Genomic DNA, 25,991 nt, shown 5'->3' on the forward strand with positions numbered 1-25,991 from the left:
ACAATATTTATTAATATTTCTCATTTTAATAATAAGTCATTGGTAATTACTAAAATTCATTTATGACCTTTGTTGTATATAGTAGTGTATAATATTACGTAACATATATATAAAATAATAATTTCTAATCTAGTTTTACCATCATTGTGAACAAAGTCTATTCTATAATGTGCACCGAAATTACCAAAAATGGTCAAATCTCCTGTATAAATTATCCATACATTATCCACAGCTTCTTCCATCCCGATGACCAGTTGTCAATGAAATGTCGCATTCTGGGACTGTAAGAGTTTTCTTTTTGTAATTGCCGCATTTAATATAATTTCACTGATTCATATCCAAGAGTGTTATCGCGATAGGTGCAATAGTCCCAGCCTGATCAGCCGATCGGGTACCGATCGTTCTTTAATCGCCTCTTCCTGTTGCATCACATATTAATGTATCAGTCTTGTGCAGGTAATCTTTCTCTATTTTGCTGCAGCCAACAATTACGTGATCAACGAAATATAAAGTGTTACAAGTGTAGGAGAGGAGACTGGGGGAAGAATGAGCCCGTGTAAGGTATGCGATGTCTGCTGCTCCTCTGATCGATTATTGAAGGATGATTGATGTGCACAGGTGGGGCTGGTCAGCAGGTGGACGGCACAGGAGGAAGCAGTGCTGAGCCTATGGGCACAGGCTGGTGTGGGGCACAGGCTCCCGGGTTGGGCATCTTGTTTGTTATAATTAGCCCTGGGACTGTCTGCAGTGGAGGACCAGCCCCCAGCCCCTGCCAGTGCCCGCATCCATCTCCCCTGCCAGCATTGACACTGACGAGGCATCAGCTGGACCTGGAGCAGCAGCCTCAGCACAGCACCTATAGCTGCAGCCTCAGCACAGCACCTATAGCAGCAGCCTCAGCACAGCACCTATAGCAGCAGCCTCAGCACAGAACCTATAGCAGCAGCCTCAGCACAGCACCTATAGCAGCAGCCTCAGCACAGCACCTATAGCAGCAGCCTCAGCACAGCACCTATAGCAGCAGCCTCAGCACAGCACCTATAGCAGCAGCCTCAGCACAGCACCTATAGCAGCAGCCTCAGCACAGAACCTATAGCAGCAGCCTCAGCACAGCACCTATAGCAGCAGCCTCAGCACAGCACCTATAGCAGCAGCCTCAGCACAGAACCTATAGCAGCAGCCTCAGCACAGCACCTATAGCAGCAGCCTCAGCACAAAACCTATAGCAGTTGCCTCAGCACAGCACCTATAGCAGCAGCCTCAGCACAGCACCTATTGCAGCAGCCTATAGTTCTATATATAGAGTGCTGGGCACCAGGTACAGTATCCAGCACTGCTCCTCTCATCACCAGCATCAGCAGCAGTGGAGAAGAGAGTACCAGGTACTGTATACAATGCTTTATCCATTATATACAGACAAGAATAATGCAGGGCCATCATTGTTACCGCCTATAGAACTGCCCCGGACACTTCTCTCCAAAGCGGCAGGTACCCTAGAATTGCCCTAGTCCCAATTATCAGCAGGGCCATAGGGCTCTGACTATTTACTTCTTAGTGTCCATTACAATGAAGACCTCCATAGTGTAAAGTCCAGGAATAGCCACTGTACGGATTGCACTAATCAGAGCAAAGATCATGGTACAGAAACAATTCCCCTATAACTCATGAACAATTGGATTGGTGAGGATTATATTGACCTGTAATTATATATTTTATGATTTTATGTGTGTAAATATATATATATATATATATATATATATATATATATACATATGTATATATATACACAAATATATATATATATATATATATATATATATACATACACACATACATATAATCTTATGTTTGTTTTTGTGCGCTTACTTAGACACACATTTATATTTTATTTACTGATATATATATATTTATCTTAGTAAATTAAATATGTATATCAGTAAATTAAATATAAATGTGTGTCTATGTAAGCGCACAAAAACAAACATAAGATTATATGTATATATTCATATACATATTTCACACAGAGACAGGGCATATATATATGTTTGAGTCGACATGTGTATGTATATATATATATCGGTTGATATGTGTGTTCATATCATATCCTCTGTGATCAGCAGTTTATATTGTTCTCTCCATTACCCTATGTGCTGTGCTTGGATTTCTATTATCATCTGATCGTCTCCACGTGTAACCAGATAGAAACACACATCCACCCAAACATCAATGCGTGTGTTACACCTGATGTGTATATGAAACGTACGCATATTTATATACAGTATATATAATGTTTATACACACATGTAGGTATATATATATATATATATATATATATATATATATATATACTTATATATATACACGTGCATATATAAATTTAGAGTATTGGGACAGTTGGAGCATCGCGTATACATACTGTGTGTATATATGTAACCATATGTCGGGGTGTAGCAGACTGTATGTCTCTCCGGGGTCCCTGCTGCCAGTTCCTGGGCTCGGCCCCCGGTGTCTCCCTGTCCCGGCTCCAAGACATTAGAATAACACAGGGGTCTTCACGGTGCTGTGAGCAGCAGCCTCCGGCCAGACATAAGCGATGGGACAGCAGCACCGAGTACACTGACACCTGGATATCCTCTATATACAGGACATTCATTAGCACGATCACTAGTGTGTCACTGTACAGAGGGGCCGGGTATAGGCTTGTGTGCCAATACACACGGTACATGGATATTTCAGCCTACACTGGGAGTGAGGACATGTATGGCACATTATGTACAATGCATCTAATACTATACAATTACAGATGTTATTGTGTTATATAGAGAATTAATACTGTAGCAGTATGAGTCGTGTAATAAAGCTAATTTCATCTGCAGCATGCATGTGTAATGGAGGGATATCATCTCACAGGTAGAATGTATATGTGATATAATCGCATTTCAGAACAGTTTCATCAGCTTCACATATATGATTGTCTCTCTACATGTGAGTCCAGCAGCTGAGCAACATATCATTTATATGAAATTGCTAGATATAATACTGGAAAAAAACACGTTTTTTTCTTTAAATGCACTATGGATAGATAGATAGATAGATAGATAGATAGATAGATAGATAGATAGATAGATAGATAGATAGATAATCACAGAACAAAGCATTTTGTGAGGTTGTCTGGATCTGTGACAATTGTTCTTTTCTACAATGCTAATATATCATTGTGACACCTTGAGACATCCACAACCCACAGAATATGATTGTGTGACCCACGAAGAATCATGTATTAGACTGGTATCACATATAACAAGTGTCATGTAAATTATTACACATTACAGATAGGAATAAATTGAATATTAAATATCTCTTTCCCTTTCTTTTTTAGCCAACAGTGTGAGAGTATATATGTGTCCCTCTATAGGTAACTTAGCCTTATGTGCCTGATATCATTAGGCTGTATGCGTTATATTAGGGAGCACATGAAGATGTTGGGAGTAGTCACACAGTATATGGGTTGTTATAATGACCCTGGAATTTCTCATTTTTAGAGCCCCCCAAATCCCCTGCTCATCTCTAGATACTCTATGTGTGTGAGATCATTGTATGTGATTATCGTGTAAGCTACTCCGATAAATTCAGGCTTAATGTGACTTGTATTATAGACTAATAATAATAATAATAAGATATAATTTAGTTATTTGTGATCTTATTCATATATTTAGAAAACAGACCTATTAATAGTTTCTACATTCTGTAATAGAGATTCTCTCCTACAATCGATATCAGAAATAATATAAAAACTGAAACAAAACCACATTATATTTTAGTTGTCGAATTATATTTGTCAGTTATACTAGAAAGTGCAGAAATAAGTAGAAGCCAGCCTTCTGTTAGTTATACCTCTCCAGGATCCCCGAATACACACACGAGCTCATACTGTCCCCACTGATTAGATGTGGACTCAGCCATCAGCAGCATTACTGGCCCCATATCAGCCACTGTCTGTACTGGAAGAGGATCACTACTCCCCTTTTACCTTTTGACAGCAACAAGATGGGAGAATCAGCTGCCCTGCCCCTACCTGCTGGAGATGATCATATATATATTCACTACCATTACACAGGTGATAGTTACTCACATGTGCAGCCAACCAATCACCTCCTATACATCCAGAACAAAGTGCTGGTGCAATTCAGGACAGATCTGATTGGCTGCCACCAAGAACACAGGTTAGCACATCCATGTATGTTATCCATATGTCTGGACAATCAATCTATATTTCTTCTAATATATACACACTAACCCAATATATATATACACGTACCATATATATATGTGTATATATACATACATATATATACACACATACATATATGTATATATAAATATATTTATATATTTTTTTACACACACGTATATATACAGTATATACACACACACCAACTTAAGGTCCAGTATGTTTCTGTCTATATCTATCTATCTATCTATCTATCTATCTATCTATCTATCGCATATCTATTTATCTATCTCATATATATCTATCTTTATCTACTATCTATCTCATATCTATCTCATATATCTATCATCTATCCATCCATCCATCCCACCCTAGTGAACGTCTCATCACATACATTTAGCCGTGTAAATCTTCCATGTGCATGGTAAGACCCCTTCCATCGCCACATGTATCATACAGAGGAGTCCCTGGTGTGTGCTGTGAGTGTGAAGACTCCCTATCTCCCTGGGTCGTCAGGTGTGTGCTGTGAGTGTGAAGACTCCCTATCTCCCTGGATCCTCAGGTGTGTGCTGTGAGTGTGAAGACTCCTTCTCTCCCTGGATCCTCAGGTGTGTGCTGTGAGTGTGAAGACTCCTTCTCTCCCTGGATCCTCAGATGTGTGCCGTGAGTGTGAAGACTCCCTATCTCCCTGGATCCTCAGGTGTGTGCTGTGAGTGTGAAGACGCCCTCTCTCCCTGGATCCTCAGGTGTGTGCTGTGAGCCTGAAGACTCCTTCTCTCCCTGGATCCTCAGGTATGTGCTGTGAGTGTGAAGACTCCCTATCTCCCTGGATCCTCAGGTGTGTGCTGTGAGTGTGAAGACTCCCTCTCTCCCTGGATCCTCAGGTGTGTGCTGTGAGTGTGAAGACTCCCTCTCTCCCTAGAGCCTCAGGTGTGTGCTGTGAGTGTGAAGACTCCCTATCTCCCTGGATCCTCAGGTGTGTGCTGTGAGTGTGAAGACTCCTTCTCTCCCTGGATCCTCAGGTATGTGCTGTGAGTGTGAAGACTCCCTATCTCCCTGGATCCTCAGGTGTGTGCTGTGAGTGTGAAGACGCCCTCTCTCCCTGGATCCTCAGGTGTGTGCTGTGAGCCTGAAGACTCCTTCTCTCCCTGGATCCTCAGATGTGTGCTGTGAGTGTGAAGACTCCCTATCTCCCTGGATCCTCAGGTGTGTGCTGTGAGTGTGAAGACTCCCTCTCTCCCTGGATCCTCAGGTGTGTGCTGTGAGTGTGAAGACTCCCTCTCTCCCTAGAGCCTCAGGTGTGTGCTGTGAGTGTGAAGACTCCCTATCTCCCTGGATCCTCAGGTGTGTGCTGTGAGTGTGAAGACTCCTTCTCTCCCTGGATCCTCAGGTATGTGCTGTGAGTGTGAAGACTTCCTATCTCCCTGGATCCTCAGGTGTGTGCTGTGAGTGTGAAGACTCCGTCTCTCCCTGGATCCTCAGATGTGTGCTGTGAGTGTGAAGACTCCCTCTCTCCCTGGATCCTCACAGCTCAGGCAGAGCGTTGTGCATATCATGATGTGCTCTTGGCTCCTCTCACAGCACTCACAGCTTCCTGCTCTCCATCCCCTAGCTGTGTCACTGCACTAAGAGCTTAGTCTCTGCTGAATAAGAAACACATGGCTTAAAGATTGTGCATATACACCGTGCATAATAATAATATTCATATTCATATTATAATGTGTATTTGAATAGAAGGGAGTTCAGGGAAAGATGGGATCTTGGAAAAGTCCGGAAGCTTCTTAAAGACTTTTCAGCAAATAACAAAATGATCAGCCTCCTGCAGAGTGTTGGGAAATAAGCTTCAGTCCTGTAAAAGCTGCAATTTATTTTGTAGTGAGGCAGTATCAGACTCCAGCTAAACACCAGACACAAGAGCTTACACTTAGATTCTTGTGCATATACAACATGCTCTGCTAATAGACTACTGTAAAGTTTTATTCTCTGGCACTTAAAGCTGAGATGGTCACAAGTAAGTTGAGAGGGCTCCATGATGCAGCACTATATTTTTAGTTTTGAGAGGATATTAAATACTGGACCTTTATAGTAAGACACAATCCTGGCAGACCTGAACTTCTGAGTTCCAGTGTATTGAATACAGTTAGAACCGATCTCACATTACACCAGTATCTTTCTCTGGCTGAGGTAATGAGGAGGGGGCTCTGCACCCCCCTGTCACCACTTGTCCATCAGGGAAGGCTCCACTAGTGCATGACAACCTTTTGTTTTGCTTAACAAAATCCGGGCCCCTCCTACCCAATGATCAGGAATGGGATGGTTTGAGCTCTCACACAAATTGGTGGTGGGCTCTCCAGGCAGCTGTGCTGACCAAGTGCTGGAAGGCTGGGCAGCATCAGGGTAGACCTCCTCACTAGCCTGTCTCTGCTGAGGAGCTCTGCTAAAGGAAGTTGTTCTAACTTTTCCCACCATCATCATCATCATCATCAGCATCTCAACAACCAGATATCATGCTCCATGGCTGACTGTGCTGTGTTGTGATACTTCCAGGAGGAGATCACTCACATCTACTCCCCGACCTTCCTCTGTGTGTGGATGCTGGAAGAAACGTTGGGGTTCTGTATATGGAAATTGTGGGGTGCAGAACAGAAGAAAGTGCCTATCCCTTTCGACCAGCAGCCATGCTCTTCCATGGGATAACCGGGGGACATATACAAGGGATCATGGAAGAGATGGAGAGAAGGTCCAAGTCAGCAGACAGCCGCCTAGCCAAAACTATCCAGGTCAATGGCAGAGAAACAGTGAGTAAAGCATGTTAAAGAGTCTCATTAATCTATCTAATCTATCATCTATCTATCTCATATCTATCTATGTATCTCATGTGTGTCTATCTTTCATAGCTATCTATCAATTATTTAATCTATCTAATGCAAACGAATGGAAGCAGAAAACTAAAAAGATAAGATGCAAGATCAGTGGACTTTATTGGGTCATTTTATTATCTGTCTAATATTTATTGTGTCTGTTTTGTTTTAATAGTTTTCACTTTGATACTGCAAAGATGTAATAGGTTCCTATTTTATATCTACCTATCATTTGTCTTTTTATTATTTCATGTTCTATCTATCTATCTATCTATCTATCTATCTATCTATCTATCTATCTATCTATCTATCTATCTATCTATCTATCTATCTTAGCTGTATTATTCTTATGTGCACTTGCCTGTCTCTGGAGATATAAATACGACCAATATTATTCCCCAGCTTTTTGTGGTCATACATAGCATATATCACACTTGTGTTGCAGTAATGAAATCACGTTAAATATTCAGTACATAGCTATAAACAACCCATTTCACATGATAACCGATATCTTTCTGTAGTAAACACAGGTTATATACCATTTTTATTTCTCTATTCCAAGTATAAATTAATTGAACAGAAAAGAAATGTAAAATGCCGATGTTTATTACTGTATTTTACATTAAGTATCAATACTATTATCCCGCAGACTTTTGTTTAGCCCGATGATAAAAATTTCAAGTGCAACTTTAAATGTTACAGATTGTTCCTGTGATGGACAATAGCGGAAAATAAAACTCAGAAATTCAGTATTCCTACTAAATATTAATTGTACTTGCTTTACACATCTCTAAATGATTTTTAGAATGCATTTATTCAGATGCTTTCTTCCTTTTATTTTAGAGAACAGGAAAACATTTACAGTACTTTTATTTTTGTCAGTCAGTGTATATATGTATTCAATATAACCAAGCATTAAATAGAAATATTAATTCCAATATATTTTTTTTTTATTTAAAAGGATATATGTATTTAAAAAAATCTAGCAAGTAGATCAAATAAATATTATTTATTAAAATGAAACATATTTGTCGCCTAATAAAACATTTTCAATGTAATAATAATAATAATAATAATAATAATCATTATTATTATTATTATTTTATTTTGTAATAAGCTATAGTAAAAAATACCAGGCTAGTGTTAGTTTAATAAAATAAAACAGTTACATTATAAACATACAAATAATCTAAAGTAAAATCAACCCTAGAAAGGAAGACAATGTTAATTGGGGTCAGTATAAAAAAGAGATTAGACAGAGATCAAGCCTCATTAGTGGATAAGGGATATTTTTCCTACTTTAATAAGCTCTCTGGGGAGATATCCAGACAGATACTAATGTGTTAATACCTCTGAATTTGAAGGATCTGTAGGCTTTATAAGCAGTGTCTCAATCAAACCAGAAAAAAAATCAGTATTTGTGCAGAGTGAATCCAGAATAAAGGACTATAGGAAACATCTAATTATTTGTCTGCAGAACTATATGTAGTATTATTGTAAGGGATTTTATGGGAGAGGAAGGAGGGCAAACAAGAAGTGTATGATTAAATGGCAGCATAAACCATAAAATGATTGTTAAAGAGACAGGAAGCTGTGCAAAACAAATTTTTATGTTCAATAAATATTTTTTTGACATTTAGTATAGATTTTATTTTTACTTCCAAACAAAATAAATGTGTGCACTTCTGAAAAATAATTAAGAGAATAAGTGAAGCCATCACTTTAATGTAAAGGAAGTGAAAGTTAGGTCTGGTTTACATTTCTATTTATTTTGGGTACAAGTGATTCCAAGTAATTAGATGAATAAAATAAAATCAATTTGCATAAGCTTATCCAATCAGTTTCTTGGATCCAGTGGTATCCAAAGTCCAAAGGTGTTGCCAAGAGTCATACTGCATGTTTTTTGATCAGCTTAAAAAAAAAAAAGATTATTTTAATGTTTAATTCTTTTAACACACTTAAGTGTTAAGCCTTACCTTAGATAATCATTAATAGTTATATCTGTTCTTTATAGCTTTCATGTATATTTATAATTATAATATTACGGCCTCAAAGTACTATGAATCTCTTATATATTTCCACCATTAAAATCCTAGTCCTAAACCTTATTTTCTTGTGTTCCTGTTTATTGCCAGCATAATATTTATCATCATCCTTTTTATTTGGTTATTGTCATGTGTTAGAGAATTTGAATACATTTCCCACTTTTGTAATATATAATTTCCCCAAAGTTAAGCTACTGAACAATTAACGCAGAACTATTGGAGCACAATGATTGGTTAGTGTCTCTGATAATCATTTAAAATTATATTGAAAAAATAAATGTAGCTAGGAAAGCCTACAAAGCTTCTCAATGGGACATTTTAATATCTATCTATCTATCTATCTATCTATCTATCTATCTATCTATCTATCTATCTATCTATCCATGTTTACTAATTATTTAGTTTCAATAATGTACTATTGCATAAAATGCATTCCTTCTCTTCTGTTTTATACATTCCCCATTGGTTTATTCTTTTAGTGTGCTTTCTATCTACACTTCGCTTTTAAGCAGTTTCAGTTTAATTTTGGGTGAGCAAAATTTGCTCCACATTGCTACATCTTATGTGGTTTTATTTTCTAAATTATTCTAGATGAATAAAGCAGCAACATAAGACTCCGCCTTTGCTTTCTCTGATAATATCACTTTTACATTTTATTGTTTTTTTGTGTAGTAAAAAATATTCTACGATTTGTTATTATTTTTTGGGCTCCTTTCCATTATTTCAACAGGGACATATTATCAATTTAAAATAACATACTGAAAGGAAGGAAAACTTGTTTTTTTTTCAAGGCAGAAAAATGTTGGTCAATAGCTGGCAATATAAACATTACTATAATATTCCTAATGTGAATGCATGTTAATGTACTAATATTGTAGGAATGAAACCTTCACCCAGTGATCATTTCCTATCGGCAAACATTATATTATAATAATATAATATATGTATAATAGTGAATCACTCCAAAAAGAGAAATGTATGTATAAATATATATATATATATATATATATATATATATATATATATATGTATATATAGTCATGTAATAACATATATATTATAATATATAATAATCAAGTATATATATATTTATATATATATATATATATATATATATATACACACATTGTTAAGGAAAACATTACTAGGTGTTATATAGGTGACATAATTTAACAGCAAGAAGTTAGAATATGTGTGTGGATATATATATATGTCTATATCTTTCTGTTATATTATGACACCTATATAACACCAAGTAATGTTTTCCTTAACAATAAAGAACATTTAATTTTACAATTTTCCTCCCAATACAGATTAGCTAATGATATGAAACATGTAATTACTTGATTAATCTCATCCTTCTTCATTTTGATAAATATTAACTTTTTTGTACATTAGTAAAAATGATTAAATGTCTGTATTAGATCAGAATTTCTCTGTTTATCAGAGATTAGCCCCTTAAAATAAAAAAAAATCCTCAAATAATATCCTTCCTCTTCTGGCAAGTTGCTACATGGATTGAGTCTACTCAGCTGTTTGTATTGGCTTTTGGTTGGCAATCAGGATGGCCGCTGTTGCAGCTCCCACAAAGGTTATCTCCCTGCTGCCTGAGAGTCCTGAATGGATGAATACATGGCTCAGCCCATATTTAAACATTCTTAGATTAATTAGCCATTCACAGTTTTAGTAGACCTAGGTTACAATACTGCAGTGTTGATTGTTACCCAGTTTTTTCAGAAATGGATAAAACAAAAAATTGGGTGAAGGTTGTGTTTAAGAACTTGGAAATATTCTTTAAATCTAACACTACTGATGTTATTCTTAAAGTAATGCATGTATCAATGAAGAGTTGTGATGGTATAATTGTCAGCTACAATATCTGAATCTATGAGGGAAACAAGTATATTTAATGCATAATGGCTAAAACATCACATATTACAATAGATATCATGGACTTTAGTAACACGTATGGGAGAATTTGGCCTTCAACTTTTGAGACTTAGTATCCCTATAGTATGCAGTTTGGGATACATTATCCAATGTATTTCAATTATCCTGCTCTGCTCTGTAACTACTTTTGCTCTCTGAGTAATATTAATCATGTACCAACCATCACTCTTTGTCTTGTGTATGATAATCAACTATTAAAATGATCAGAAAACCATCTGGTGATCCCATAACTTGGTGCTCATCAACAGATTGGGATCAAATATTTACTAGCTGCATCCTAATACAGACTTTCAATCAGATTGGCCGCAGACATACCAATAACAATAGGGCTGTCTGTCCATCACCAATGGATTGGCCCATATAGTAGGTATGCTGTATAATCCTCATCGGTTTACATTGTCAATTCTCTCTATTTGACCTGGGACATTTTTGCTTGATGTTTGGGTCAGAATAACTACATCCAAAATATTCCTGCATTATTTATAATGTGTAATAATTGTCAGATTCTCCACACTATTATTTATTAAACTTGTTTTTATGATTTATAATATTTAAATTTAAATAAGAAAAATATTTATTTAATTAATCTAGATATTAATAAATTAGATAATTGAACATATAAATAATAAAATATAATCTTCTTCCGACACTTTTTTCCTAGTTTCCATATAGAAGAAAGTAGCAAACGCTTTCATATATTTAGGTACTTTCTGTTCTATAGCTGTTACACTATATCATACTAGGCTGGATGTAGAATTTCTGTACAAGGGCACATTGTGGACATCATTTTACTGTACTTGTTCTCAATAATCCTAGAACAAACTGTGTTTTCTAATATATGAACAAATTATGGAACATACCAAAAAATAGCATGAGGATGCAAAACAGTCCCATCCTCTCTCTTCCTATCCCAGGTCAAGGCCTAAATGGTCTCCTTGACTGATTATTACAAAGCAGTAGAGCAGCCACATATGCTCCTTATTTTCAATGCTGGCACTCATGAATATAACAATGTCTGTCCTCCAGCATACATTGTCAGAATATTAACTGTTTCTCTCCTTATGACCACAGAGAATGCCGCCACTCAGCCCGGAGAAGCCAGCTCTGTGTGCAGGATGTGGAGGGAAGATCTCTGACAGATACTACCTTTTGGCTGTGGATAAGCAATGGCATCTCCGCTGTCTAAAATGCTGTGAATGTAAACTGGCCTTGGAATCAGAACTGACTTGTTTTGCAAAAGATGGAAGCATATACTGTAAAGAAGATTACTACAGGTACAGCATTGTGCATACGGTCACAATAAGGTTATGTAACTTACTTGAGCACTCATACCTCTAAGACACTTTCACAAGACAATGTTTAGTAAGCCAAAACCAGGAGAGGGTCCAAATTATAGAAGAGGTCCAAATATTTACGTTATGGGTTTTCACGGTTCACCAAGGTTGGGCTACGAAATACTGATGCAAAATACTGTCCAAAAAATGTGTGAAAGTGGCCTTACACAAGATGCCTCCATGGATGAGATTGCCCATTGCTTTATTTCATATACACAAATATATAGCAGAGAGAGCACAAATATATAGAAGAAAGTGGCCAACATGTTCACGTCAAATTTCGATTGCATTGTAAACTTTGTGGTTACATTTTTACACACAGGACATATAATAAGGTGTAATAGTCTGTTATTCATCCATAACAAATAGATCCAGCAATAGAAGATCAAAATTAAGCTTTGCCCAGTGGAAGATCCTCTAGTTGGCCATGCTGACCTGATGCCAAAAGACCCCAGAAACCTTTTGATGCCTGCCCACATCTTTAAAACCAAAATTGGCCTCAGGGATTCTCCTTACCTGGACTTGATTACTGCTGTGGTTGCCACTTCCAGTTCTTAAACAAGCTTCCTTTGCCTTCTATGCCCAAAGCCGTGATTTCCCCTTTATATGTTTTGATTTAGAAAACTGTGAGCTTTCCAAAAGTTCTTATTTATTTATTTTAATTTTATTCATTTATTTATTTATATTTATTTATCGTTAGGAATGCTTTATATTGAGATCCAAGAAATATTTTATTCTTGTCAATTCTATTGCTGTGTTACTGAAATCATTTTGTTTTTTCCGTTCGTGAAATACAAAATCTCTCATGTATTAAATGACTTTAAATACAGAGGAAAACATTAGGAATTATATACGCTGATCTTATATAGTTTATTTGCTACATATCACAGTGTTTCACAATTAGGCTTCCCTGTAAGCATCTCCCCAGATAACATGAGCAAAAAGTACAGTATGGATGAAAAACAGTGCTCAGAGATGCCTGAAATGGGGGCGGAAAGAGCAGTGAATTTAAATGTATGCAAAATACATAGGGCGGAATTTATCAATAACTATTTTGGCAAAAAAAAGTTGCAGATTTTTAAATATTTGAATCAAAAGTTGTGATTTTTCTTCCCTTTCACCATTATTAAAAAGTAATGAGAAAAGTGGATGGTGGAAAGGGCAGAGCCAACAAGTTTCCAGTAGATTTACCAACATCAGGCATCATTCATACGCCATTTGATTTATTGTACGTGAAAAAAACGGATCAATTTTCATTATTTTGCTGAATCGGCTTTTCTTCATTGTTTAGTCACTATGTCAATCTTTACCATCTGTGATTTTCTCATGTGCCCCAAAAAATTGCTTATCTTCTCCTATCCATTTCAATGGATTCATGCAGATGGATTACACATGGATGCCATCCGTGTGCTGTCTGTGATTTTCTCAGACCCATAGAATTGTATGGGTGATTTGGTCCATGGTCCACAAAGACTATAATTGGTATGTGTTCTATCAGTGAAAAACTCGGATGTTTGAATGAGGCCTTACAGACAGAAACTGGTGCAAATTGTAGCGCTGATCTAGGCTTGCTCATAGCAAAGGTTTAACTTTCTGTGTTTAGAACTTTTTTATTTTTATAACATTTTTTATTGAATTTTTAATAACACAACAATTTAGGACGTCCTGAAAAATATCTGGAAAGGGAAAATATTCAAAGGAAAAATATATAGAACAGAGAAGCGGGGTGGGAAAAGATAAGAAAAAGGGGGAAGGAAGCAAAAGGAGAAGTATCTGCAACAAATATTCTTAGAAAATAAATCTATGGTCCCCTGACAGAATGAGTCAAGAGAAGGGTCAGCGTTACTTACAAGTTGAGAAGATTGGTTTCCACAAGTATTTTCATACTATTTAAAAATATTTCTTTAATAAATGTTTTATTTTTTTATTGTTTGTTCTGCATAATAATATTGTTCTTATTAATTATGATATATTTTAGCAAACTTATTACACATTCATTGCACATTTCTGGGAAAAACCTAAAGTGCACTAAAATGCTAGACCACGTTACCATCCTCTATGGATAAGTTATAGGTTGTATGTTATTTAAGGCAATACATGTAAAAAAGTGACAATGTCAAGCTTCATGTATTATATTCAGCAGACTTATTTATTGAAAGCGTATTAATGCCCATTTGGATTGATTTAATTTAAAGTGCCCTCAGTGAATGAATGCTTTGCTTGTCTCCAGAAGGTTTTCGGTGCAGAGGTGTGCTCGATGCCACCTTGGCATTTCAGCTTCAGAAATGGTTATGAGAGCAAGAGAGTCCGTCTATCATCTAAGCTGCTTCACATGCACCACGTGCAACAAGACCCTGAGTACAGGAGACCATTTTGGCATGAAGGAAAATTTAGTATATTGCCGAGCTCACTTTGAGCTCTTGGTCCAGGGAGATTTCCATCCTCAGCTCAACTATACTGAGCTCTCAGCCAAAGGTGGAGGACTGTCCGCACTTCCCTACTTCACCAATGGAACAGGTACAGTCCAAAAGGGGAGACCCAGAAAAAGGAAGAGCCCAGCACTGGGTGTAGACATCATCAACTACACAGGTAAGATCCTTTAAAATTGTTTTCTGGGTAACTTAACATGATATATGTTGTAAAGTTTGTATATAAGAATTGAAAAAATAAATATAACTATTCTCCTTGAGGGGCTTTTCCACCTTTGGGGACAATTTTTTTTTTACTTAAATGCATGTAAAATCATTTTTTTAATTGGGTTTCATGAACAAAAAATTGCACCATTTGGCTTTTAAAGGCTCTGTGTTTCTCTGGACATTAAACTTTATGGTCTTTGGTCATGAATCAGAGAACCTGACAAAATGAGACGTAATACTTTCCCATCTCACGGTAAGAACAAGCTCACTGACGGATTCTCAGTTAACTTTTTCAGCATCCAGCAATAAATAGTGCAACACAAAAACTATAGAAGGCAAACAGTGAAAACATTTCAGTTAAACCCAATTGCAAAAATGATCTTTAGTCCTAAATACATGCATTTCAGAAATAAAAAAAGTCCACAAAAGTGGACAATGCCTTTGAAAGTGATATGTCACCAGATTTTGCAATACAAACTGTATAAATAGATCTCTTAGACTAGATGAAGCCAGTGTACTTATTTTGAAAATCCATTTCGTAATGGCTGTGTAATCAATTTTTTTTCAGCTGGGACTCATGCACTCAAATAAATGCTTCCCGAATGTTGCTATCTACTTAAAGTTTTCTCAAAATTGCAAGTTATCCCCTATCCATATCCAAAAGTTACTGATTGATGAGGGAGTGACTGCTAGTGTTATGATCTGCTACAAGCACTAAGGAAAGATAGGAAAACTGTCCCTACAATAGGACTAAGCTGATTCCCTACGATGCAGCGGGGGACCTGTTCCTTGTGAACAGACCCGCCTAAGTCCTCGGCTAGTCTAAACGCAGACCTATAGATATAAGGGAGGGGTCCCTACAAGAACTAAGGACTGGGATATAGTTGGACACTTCCTAGCAGAAATAGTAGCAGAGTAAAGACAAACAAACAAACAGAAGTACTAGTGGTCAAAAGACCAAGCAAACTACAGAGTAAGGTACAAGGCACCTGGCTAGCTTAAGAGTAAAAGTAACACTGAAGTCCAGCAAGGCCAGGAGGGCGGAGCTGGATTATATAGACAAAAAGTCATGTGACCAGCAAAATAGAAAAAACTAACAGGAGGGTTCTAACAGTACCCCCTCTGCTATGATGGTCCTCCGGATCCTCCAGGCCCAGGTCTATCAGGAAACCTCCTGTGAAACGCTCCGACAAGTCTAGGAGCAGAGACATCATCTGCCCTTACCCAGGAGTTATCCTCGGGACCGAAACCTTTCCAAGCGACGAGATACTGCAATCTCCCTCTATGCCATCTAGAATTAAGAATGCGAGAAATTTCATATTCACCATCTTCCTCCACCGGAGGAACAGAGACAGTGGCATCCCTATCCGATACATCAGCTTTTTTCAATAAGGAAACATGAAACACCGGATTAATCTTCCAGGAGGTAGGAACCTCCAACCTAACAGCAGATTGGTTAACTACCTGAAGCACATTAAATGGACCTACAAACTTCGGGCCCAATTTCTTAGAAGGAATCCTCAACCGCAGATTCCTAGAGGACAACCAAACCATGTCACCAACAGTAAACAAAACCTCTTGACGTTTCCTGTCAAAGTACCTCTTGGATTTTTTGTTAGCCTCTTGAAGGTTACGATGTACATCAGTCCAAACTCTCTCCAAATCACCGGAAAAAATTCTCCTCCTCCGGCACAGCCGATACCAATTTGGAGAATGACCCAAACGACGGATGTCTCCCAGTACAACAAAAAAAAGGAGAACACCCAGCAGAAGAGGATGTATGGTTGTTAAGAGCAAATTCAGCCAGTAGCAGAAACTCACACCACCCCTCTTGATTGTCAGCCACAAAACAACGCAAAAACTGTTCAACATCCTGGTTCTTTCTTTCTGTCTGTCCATTAGACTCAGGATGATAACCAGACGAAAATGACAAATGGACTCCCAACCTGTCACAAAAGGCACGCCAAAAACGAGCCACGAACTGAGGTCCCCTATCGGAAACAATGTCGGTAGGAACGCCATGGAGCCTGACAATTTCTTTAACAAAAGTCTTAGCGAGTGTCCTGGCGCAGGGCAGTTTGATGAAGGGAGCCAAGTGACACATCTTGCTAAAACGGTCCACGACCACCCAGATAACAGTGAAACCCTCAGAGGCAGTAATAAAATCCATAGCAAGATGCGTCCAAGGAGCACTAGGAACCTCCAGAGGGCAAAGCAACCCCGCAGCAGGAGCATGTGAAGACTTAGATCTAGCACACACAGTACATTGACGCACCCAATTAATGACTTCCTTCTGCCACCCAGGCCACCAAAAACTGCGACCTACAAGTCTCTTAGTCTCCGAAATTCCTGGATGACCTGCCAACCGAGACTCATGACACTCCACAAACAAATCTCTCCTAAAGTTCCTAGGCACAAACAACCTCCCATGGGGAGTGTTAGATGGGGCATCCTCCTGGGCTTTCAGAATCCCATCTTCCAAAACGGAGTCCAATGCTGCTATCACAACACCTTCCTATAAAATGCTCTCCTCCTCCTCGGTACCAACCATGGGAGAAAAACTGCGAGATAAAGCATCAGCTTTTACATTCTTGGTACCCGGAATGTAAGTAACAGAAAAATTAAACCGCGAAAAAAAAAAGTGCCCACCTAGCTTGACGGGCATTCAAGCGCTTGGCAGCATCAAGATGGATCAGATTCTTATGATCAGTAAAAACCTGAATGGGAAATTTAGCACCTTCCAAGAGATGACGCCAATGTTCAAATGGGAGTTTAACCGCCAGCAATTCCCGATTACCGACATCGTAATTAAGTTCGGTCTCAGAAATTTTTTTTGAAAAAAAAGCACAGGGATGTACTCCATCCTTGTTTTCCTGAGACAAAACAGCACCGACCCCCACCGAAGAAGCATCAACCTCGACCAAAAAAGGCTTGGTCTCATCAGGCTGCATAAGAATGGGGGCAGAACTGAACCTCTCCTTGAGATACACAAAAGCTTCAATGGCCTCAGTAGTCCACTGAACCGTATTCGCACCTTTCCTGGTGAGATCGGTCAGCGGCTTAACAATTAAAGAAAAATTCTTAATGAATTTTCTGTAATAATTGGCGAAACCCAAAAATCTCTGTATTGGTTTCAAACCAATAGGCCTAGGCCATTTCTGCACCACCTGAACCTTCACAGGGGCCATCTCAAAGCCCTCGCTGGAGATAATGTAGCCCAAAAAACTAATTCTCTGCACAGCGAACTCACATTTCTCCAGCTTAGCAAAAAGTAAATTGTCGCTTAACAACTGCAATACCTCACGTACGCTCTGCCAATGAGACTCCAGATCCGGCGCAAAAATCAAAATGTCATCCAAATACACCACCACATTCTTACCGATCAACGGTCTTAGGATGTCATTAATAAGGTTCTGAAAAAACGCTGGTGCGTTGGTAAGACCAAAGGGCATCACCAGATTCTCAAAATGACCCACTGGAGTGTTAAAAGCAGTTTTCCACTCATCACCTTCCTTCATACGTAACAAATTGTATGCCCCCCGAAGATCAATCTTAGAGAACCACTTGGCCCCCACTAACTGGTTGAACAAGTCAGGAATTAATGGCAGTGGGTAGGAATTGCGTACTGTAATTTTATTAATTTCGCGAAAGTCCAGACATGGACGTAAACCGCCGTCCTTTTCTTTTACAAAAAAAAATCCAACAGCCACAGGTGACTTAGAAGGTCTAATGTGACCGGCGGCCAAGCTTGTCTGTATGTATTCCTCCAAGGCCTTTCTCTCATGGATAGTAAGATTAAATAAGCGACTCTTGGGAAGAGTTGCTCCAGGGACAAACTCAATAGTACAATCATAGTCCCTATGAGGAGGCAAAACTTGCGACTCCTCCTCAGAAAAAACCTTCCAAAAATCCTGAATAGGTACAGGTAATTCCCCTCTTTCCACAGCAGCAATGCGACCGTTACAACATCTATCATAACACTTAGGACTCCAAGACTTAATTTCATTGGTAGACCAGTCCAGTACAGGATTGTGCAATTTTAACCAAGGTAACCCCAAAACCACTGTAGCAGGCAAATTATTTAATACCGCCAAATCCAAATTCTCTTGGTGGATACCATTAATGGTGAGGGGAAATTCAAAAACCTTGTGAGTAATACCTTTCAAGGGAGAGCCATAAACAGCAACCACAGAAATAGGAGATGACAAAGGTTTGGATTCTAATTTAAATTTTTCCAAAAAACCCTCATCAATCACATTGAGTGTAGAACCACAATCCACAAATACCCGAAATTCAATCAACTCCTCCTGGAATGAGGTGCTTCCAGAAAGAAATACTCCTTTTAAGTTTAAACACGCTATGCGGGCGTAACTGACCTCTTTTTTTTTTCTTTGTTCAAACGAAGCACACAGTTCTTAATAAAGTGGTCAGATTTACCGCAATAAAAACACAATCCTTTAGCAAACCAGCGGTCTTTTTCCTGAGAGTGGGGTGACATCGCCCCAATCTCCATCGGTTCTCCACCCTCCGAACAGACCCTCTGAAAACTAGGAGCTGCCATAGCAGTAGATTTCGCTTCATTACTCCTAGCACGCAGTCTCCTGTCCACCCGTATGGCTAATTGCATTGCCTCCTGCAAGGTTCCAGGTTTTGGGAAGGCAATCAGCAGATCCTTAACCCTTTCACCTAGACCATCAAGAAACAAACATTTTAATGCTGAGTCATTCCATTCCACTTCAGCCGACCATCTTCTGAAGTATGTACAATAATTTTCCACATCACCTGATCCCTGCTTCAAACGTCTTAATTCAGTTTCAGCAGATGAGACTCGATCAGGATCATCATACAACAACCACATAGCAGAAAAAAAATCTTCCACAGATCTAAAACACGGATCATTAGGTTGTAGAGAAAAGGCCCATCCCTGTGGTTCTTTGCGCAAAAGTGACATTATAAACCCAATGCGCTGTGATTCATTCCCCGAGGATCTGGGTCTTAAACGAAAATATAAACAAGCGTTTTTAAAGGAAAGAAAATCTTGCCGTTTACCATAAAAAAAATCTGGAAGTACTACCTTCGGTTCGACAAAATGCGCTCCAGGACAGCTACTCACGTGTTGCTGGAGCTCGGCCACCTCCAAAGACAGTCCCTGCAGGCGTTGAGCCAACTCCTGAACTGACACCATGCTGAAATCAGGATTTTTTTTTTTTTCCTTAGAGTGTTTTATTTTTGGGCTGGACTTACTGTTATGATCTGCTACAAACACTAAGGAAAGATAGGAAAACTGTCACTACAATAGGACTAAGCTGATTCCCTACGATGCAGCGGGGGACCTGTTCCTTGTGAGTCCTCGGCTAGTCTGAATGCAGACCTATAGATATAAGGGAGGGGTCCCTACAAGAACTAAGGACTGGGATATAGTTGGACACCTCCTAGCAGAAATAGTAGCAGAGTAAAGACAAACAAACAAACAGAAGTACTAGTGGTCAAAAGACCAAGCAAACTACAGAGTAAGGTACAAGGCACCTGGCTAGCTTAAGAGTAAAAGTAACACTGAAGTCCAGCAAGGCCAGGAGGGAGGAGCTGGATTATATAGGCAAAAAGTCATGTGACCAGCAAAATAGAAAAAACTAACAGGAGGGTTCTAACAGCTAGGACCTCCAGTAATCCGGATAATAGATCTCTGGAATCCCAAGAACAAGGTTCTGTGGAGCTCCATCTTTGATGAAGCGGAGGTGCGCATGCTCAAACTCCGCTCCAGTCATTGTCTATGGAACTGACGTAAAAAGCCCAGTACAGCGCTCAGATTTTTCCAACAGTCCCACTGATAATGAATGGAGTAGAGAATGAGCATGAGCACCTCTGCTCCATTTAAGAAGGGGCTCTGGGCTCTGCGGAGCACCGTTCTCTGGGCTCTGGAGTCCCATTCTCAGGATCATTAGAGATCCCAGAGGTCAGACCCCCAGCAGTTGACTAGTTATCCTTTCTTTAAGAAATCACAACCCTTATAATATAATCATAATCCTTATAATATAATCCCTATCTTCTGTCTCTTTTCCTTTATACCCATATGTATTTAATGAGTATGTTCTTCCAGATGCTTTATTTACCTTGTCCAGGCCCTAAATTACACCATGTTTTATAGCTCAGAGCTGCAGTCGCAATTCTGCTTGCTGACAGCTTCCATAGAAGTCACCAGACAATACAATGCAGATCAAGATAAAGTACTGTATTTGCAAAGTTATTAAAGGATTTATCCGGGTTTGATGACCTTTCCTTATCAATACCAGATCGGTGCGGGTCTGATACATGTAACCACCACAGATCGACTATTTTCATCTCTGTCAGCTGCTGGACATAAACAGTGAACGTAACCGGAGTAGCACAGCTCCATGAACTGAGGATACACTCAGCTCCGCGCACTGAGGATACACTCAACTCCACACACTGAGGATACACTCAGCTCTGTGCACTAAGTATACACTCAACTCCACGCACTGAGGATACACTCAGCTCTGTGCACTAAGTATACACTCAACTCCACACACTGAAGATACACTGAACTCCACACACTGAAAATACACTCAGCTCCACGCACTGAGGATACACTCAGCTTCGCACACTGAGGATACACTCAGCTCCGCACACTGAGGATACACTCAACTCCACACGCTTAGGATACACTCAGCTCCACACACTGAGGATACACTCAGCTCCACACACTGAGGATACACTCAGCTCCACGCACTGAGGATACACTCAGCTCCGCACACTGAGGATACACTCAACTCCACACGCTTAGGATACACTCAGCTCCACACACTGAGGATACACTCAGCTCCACACACTGAGGATACACTCAGCTCCACGCACTGAGGATACACTCAGCTCCGCACACTGAGGATACACTCAACTCCACACGCTTAGGATACACTCAGCTCCACACACTGAGGATACACTCAGCTCCACACACTGAGGATACACTCAGCTCCACGCACTGAGGATACACTCAGCTCCACACACTGAGGATACACTCAGCTCCACGCACTGAGGATACACTCAACTCCACGCACTGAGGATACACTCAGCTCCACGCACTGAGGATACGCTGAGCTCCACGCACTGAGGACACACTCAGCTCCACGCACTGAGGATACACTCAGCTCCACGCACTGAGGATACACTGAGCTCCACGCACTGAGGACACACTCAGCTCCACACACTGAGGATACACTCAGCTCCACGCACTGAGGATACACTTAGCTCCACACACTGAGGATACACTCAGCTCCACACACTGAGGATACACTCAGCTCCACGCACTGAGGATACACTCAGCTCCACACACTGAGGATACACTCAGCTCCACGCACTGAGGATACACTCAGCTCCACACACTGAGGATACACTCAGCTCCGTGCACTGAGGATACACTCAGCTCCACACACTGAGGATACACTCAGCTCCACGCACTGAGGACACACTCAGCTCCACGCACTGAGGATACACTCAGCTCCACGCACTGAGGATACACTCAGCTCCACGCACTAAGGATACACTCAGCTCCACACACTGAGGATACACTCAACTCGTAATGAAATACATAGAAGCTGAGCTGCAGTTTTCGGTGACAGACACCTCACTGTGAATAGAGCCTTGCTGGTCAGTCTTCATTCACTCTTTACATCTGGTGGCCACTGGCGCTTAAAATAGATGATCGTTGAGGTGCCGGGTGTCAGACCCCCACCGATCTAATACTGATGACCTATACTGTAGTATGTCATCAATATCGAAAGCCTGAACAATCCCCTTTAAGAATTTCCTGTAGATTTGATTTCTATAATCTGTAAATGGTGCTCAAAAGTGAACCTGTGCTGTTAACATAGTAAAAGGGGTTGTCAATTTCCGTGGTGTAAATAAATGTAACTTAGTAATGCACTTTTATTAGCAAAGTGCCATTGATGTACCTGTTTTACCGTCTCTCCTTTCTGGCCCCGACACAGAAGAGAGCTTTCTGTTTCAGGCCTGTCTTCAGTAGTGATGTGTGGGTTGTGAAAGATCCAAGACAAAGAGCCGGCTCCCCGCTGTGAACAATGGGAGCTGGCACCCCAGTGAGAGCCACTAAATTTTCTGAATGACTCTCACTGGGCGTGAAATTCCGGTGTTCAGTGGACATACACACGTGGTCAAAATTGTTGGTACCCCACAATGGTCATAGAAATAACTTGAATCTGACAAAAGTAATAATAAATTAAAAATCTATGATAATGAACAAATGAAAGTCAGACATTGCTTTTCAACCCTGCTTCCACAGAATTTAAAAAAAAAATAAATAGGAAGTAGGCCTGGACAGAAATGATGGTACTCTTAACTTAATATTCTGTTGAACAACCTTTTGAGGCCATCACTGCAATCAAACGATTCCTGTAACTGTCAATGAGACTTCTGCACCTCTCGACAGGTATTTTGGCCCACTCCTCATGAGCAAACTGCTCCAGTTGTCTCGTGTTTGAAGGTTGCCTTTTCCAGACGGCATGTTTCAGATCTTTCCAAAGATGCTCCATAGGATTTAGTTCAGGGCTCATAGAAGGCCACTTCAGAATAGGTCAATGTTTTCCTCTTAGCCATTCTTGAGTGTTTTTAGCTGTGTGTTTGGGTCATTATCCTGTTGCGAGACCCATGACCTGCGACTGAGACCAAGCTTTCTGACACTGGGCAGCACATTTCTCTCTAGAATCTCTTGGTAGTCTTGAGATTTCATTGTAACCTGCACAGATTCAAGACACCCTGTGCCAGATGCAGCAAAGCAGCCCCAGAACATAACAGAGCCTCCTCCATGTTTCACAGTAGGGACAGTGTTCTTTTCTTGATATGCTTCATTTTTCCGTCTATGAACATAGAGCTGATGTGCCTTGCCAAAAACTTCCATCTTAGTCTCATCTGTCCATAGAACATTCTCCCAGAAGTTTGTAGCTTGTCAACATGTAGTTTGGCAAATTCCAGTCTGGCTTTTTTATGATTTTTTGATTTTTGATTTATGATTTTTTTTCAACAATGGTGTTCTCCTTGGTCGCCTCCCATGAAGTCCACTTTGGATCAAACAATGACGAATGGTGCGTCTGACACTGATGTTCCTTGAGCTTGAAGTTCACCTTTATTCTCTTTAGAAGTTATCCTGCGCTCTTTTGTTACCATTCTTATTATCCGTCTCTTTGATTTGTCATCAATTTTCCTAGTAACATCAAGCTGCTTGGAGATGGTCTTATAACCTTTACCTTTTACATGCTTGTCTATAATTTTCTTTCTAATCTCCTGAGACAACTCTTTCCTTTGCTTCCTCTGGTCCGTGTTGAGTGTGATACACACCATGTCACCAAACAGCACAGTGAGTATCTGTAGCCCTATATACAGGCCAACTGACTGATTACAAGATTGTAGACACCTGTGATGCTAATTAGTGGACACAACTTGATTTAACATGTCCCTTTTGTCACATTATTTTCAGGGGTACCATCATTTCTGTCCAGACCTATTTCATGAGCTTAATTTTTTTAAAAATTCTGTGGAAGCAGGATTGAAAAGCAATGTCTGACTTTCATTTGCATAGATTTTTAATTTATTATTACTTTTGTCAGATTCAAGCTATTTCTGTGACCATTATGGGTTTTTCTTTCATTAACCCCTTAATGACACATGACATATTAATACGTCATGTGTCATGACACCCGGTTCAGCGGGGGCTCCGGCGGTGAGCCCGCACTGAACCGGGCACATGTCAGCTGATTATTACAGCTGACATGTGCCTGCAACTGTAAACTAGTTAAATGCCGCTGTCAATCTCTGACAGCGGCATTTAACAGCGCCGCGCCGGAAGCGCGTCACTTACCCCGCCCATCGGTGACCCCGTCACGTGATCGCGGGTCACCGATGGGTCGGCATGACAACCCAGGGTCTGCAGCAGACCCTAGTGGTTGTCATGAAAAGATTGCTATAAGCGCCACCTAGTGGTCGGCGCTCATAGTACAGGAGCATTTCTGCTACATATAGGTGATCTGCTGATCATCTGTATGTAGCAGAGGCGATCGGACAGTTGCTGCTTCTAGTCTCCTATGGAGACTATTGAAGCATGCAAAAAGTAAAAAAAAAATGTTTTTAAAAATATTAAAAAAATAAAAAAAATATAAAAGTTTAAATCACCCCCCTTTTGCCCCATTCAAAATAAAATGGTAAAAAATAAATCCCACATACACATAGTTGGTATCGCCGCATTCAGAATCGCCCGATCTATCAATATAAAAAAAGAATTAATCCGATCGGTAAACGGCGAAACGAGAAAAAAATTCCAAATGCCAGAATTACTCTTTTTTTGTCGCTGCAACATTGCAATAAAATGCAGTAACGGGCGGTCAAAACATCATATCTACCCCAAAATGGTATCAATAAAAACGTCAGCCCGGTGTGCAAAAAATAAGCCCTCACCCGGCCCCAGATCCACAAAAATGGAGATGCTACGGGTCTCGGAAAATGGCGCCATTTTTTTTTTAGCAAACTTTGGATTTTTTTTTCACCACTTAAATAAAAAAGAAGCTATACATATTTGGTGTCTACGAACTCATAATGGCCTGGAGAATAAGAATGGCAGGTCAGTTTTAGCATTCAGTGAATGTGGTAAAAAAAAAAAAAAAAAACATCTGTGGTATTGCATTTTTTTTGCAATTTAACCGCACTTAGAATTTTTTTCCCCATTTTCCAGTACACAATATGGTAAAACTAGTAATGGCGTTTAAAAGTACAACTCGTTCCGCAAAAAATAAGCCCTCACATGGCCATATTGCCCAAAAAATAAAAACGCTATGGCTCTGGGAACAAGGGGAGCAAAAAACGAAAATGCAAAAACGGAAAATGCTCTGGTCATGAAGGGGTACCAACAATTT

The 25,991-nt window shown here is 39.6% G+C and overlaps 1 protein-coding gene across 7 annotated transcripts in view; it reads left to right on the plus strand.

Moving 5' to 3' along the window:
* The first annotated feature begins 463 nt into the window (after nt 1-463).
* LHX9 (LIM homeobox 9) overlaps nt 464-25,991 on the plus strand; it is a 67,844-nt gene continuing 42,316 nt past the window's right edge. For 2 of the 7 annotated variants that reach the window (XM_073642874.1, XM_073642879.1), the window contains exons 1-3: nt 6,779-7,029; nt 12,159-12,361; nt 14,652-15,010. In XM_073642874.1, the coding sequence (XP_073498975.1) occupies nt 6,853-7,029; nt 12,159-12,361; nt 14,652-15,010 (739 nt within the window). In that variant the 5' untranslated portion in view covers nt 6,779-6,852. Of the gene's footprint in view, nt 562-740; nt 1,383-4,099; nt 4,224-6,540; nt 7,030-12,158; nt 12,362-14,651; nt 15,011-25,991 lie in introns of those variants that run through there. The other 5 variants (XM_073642878.1, XM_073642876.1, XM_073642877.1 and 2 more) reach the window with 5 other exon arrangements.

Source organism: Phyllobates terribilis, unplaced genomic scaffold (genome assembly GCF_046119375.1).
Source record: "Phyllobates terribilis strain yellow unplaced genomic scaffold, ASM4611937v1 Scaffold_8__6_contigs__length_399053987, whole genome shotgun sequence".
Taxonomy (NCBI): domain Eukaryota; kingdom Metazoa; phylum Chordata; class Amphibia; order Anura; family Dendrobatidae; genus Phyllobates; species Phyllobates terribilis.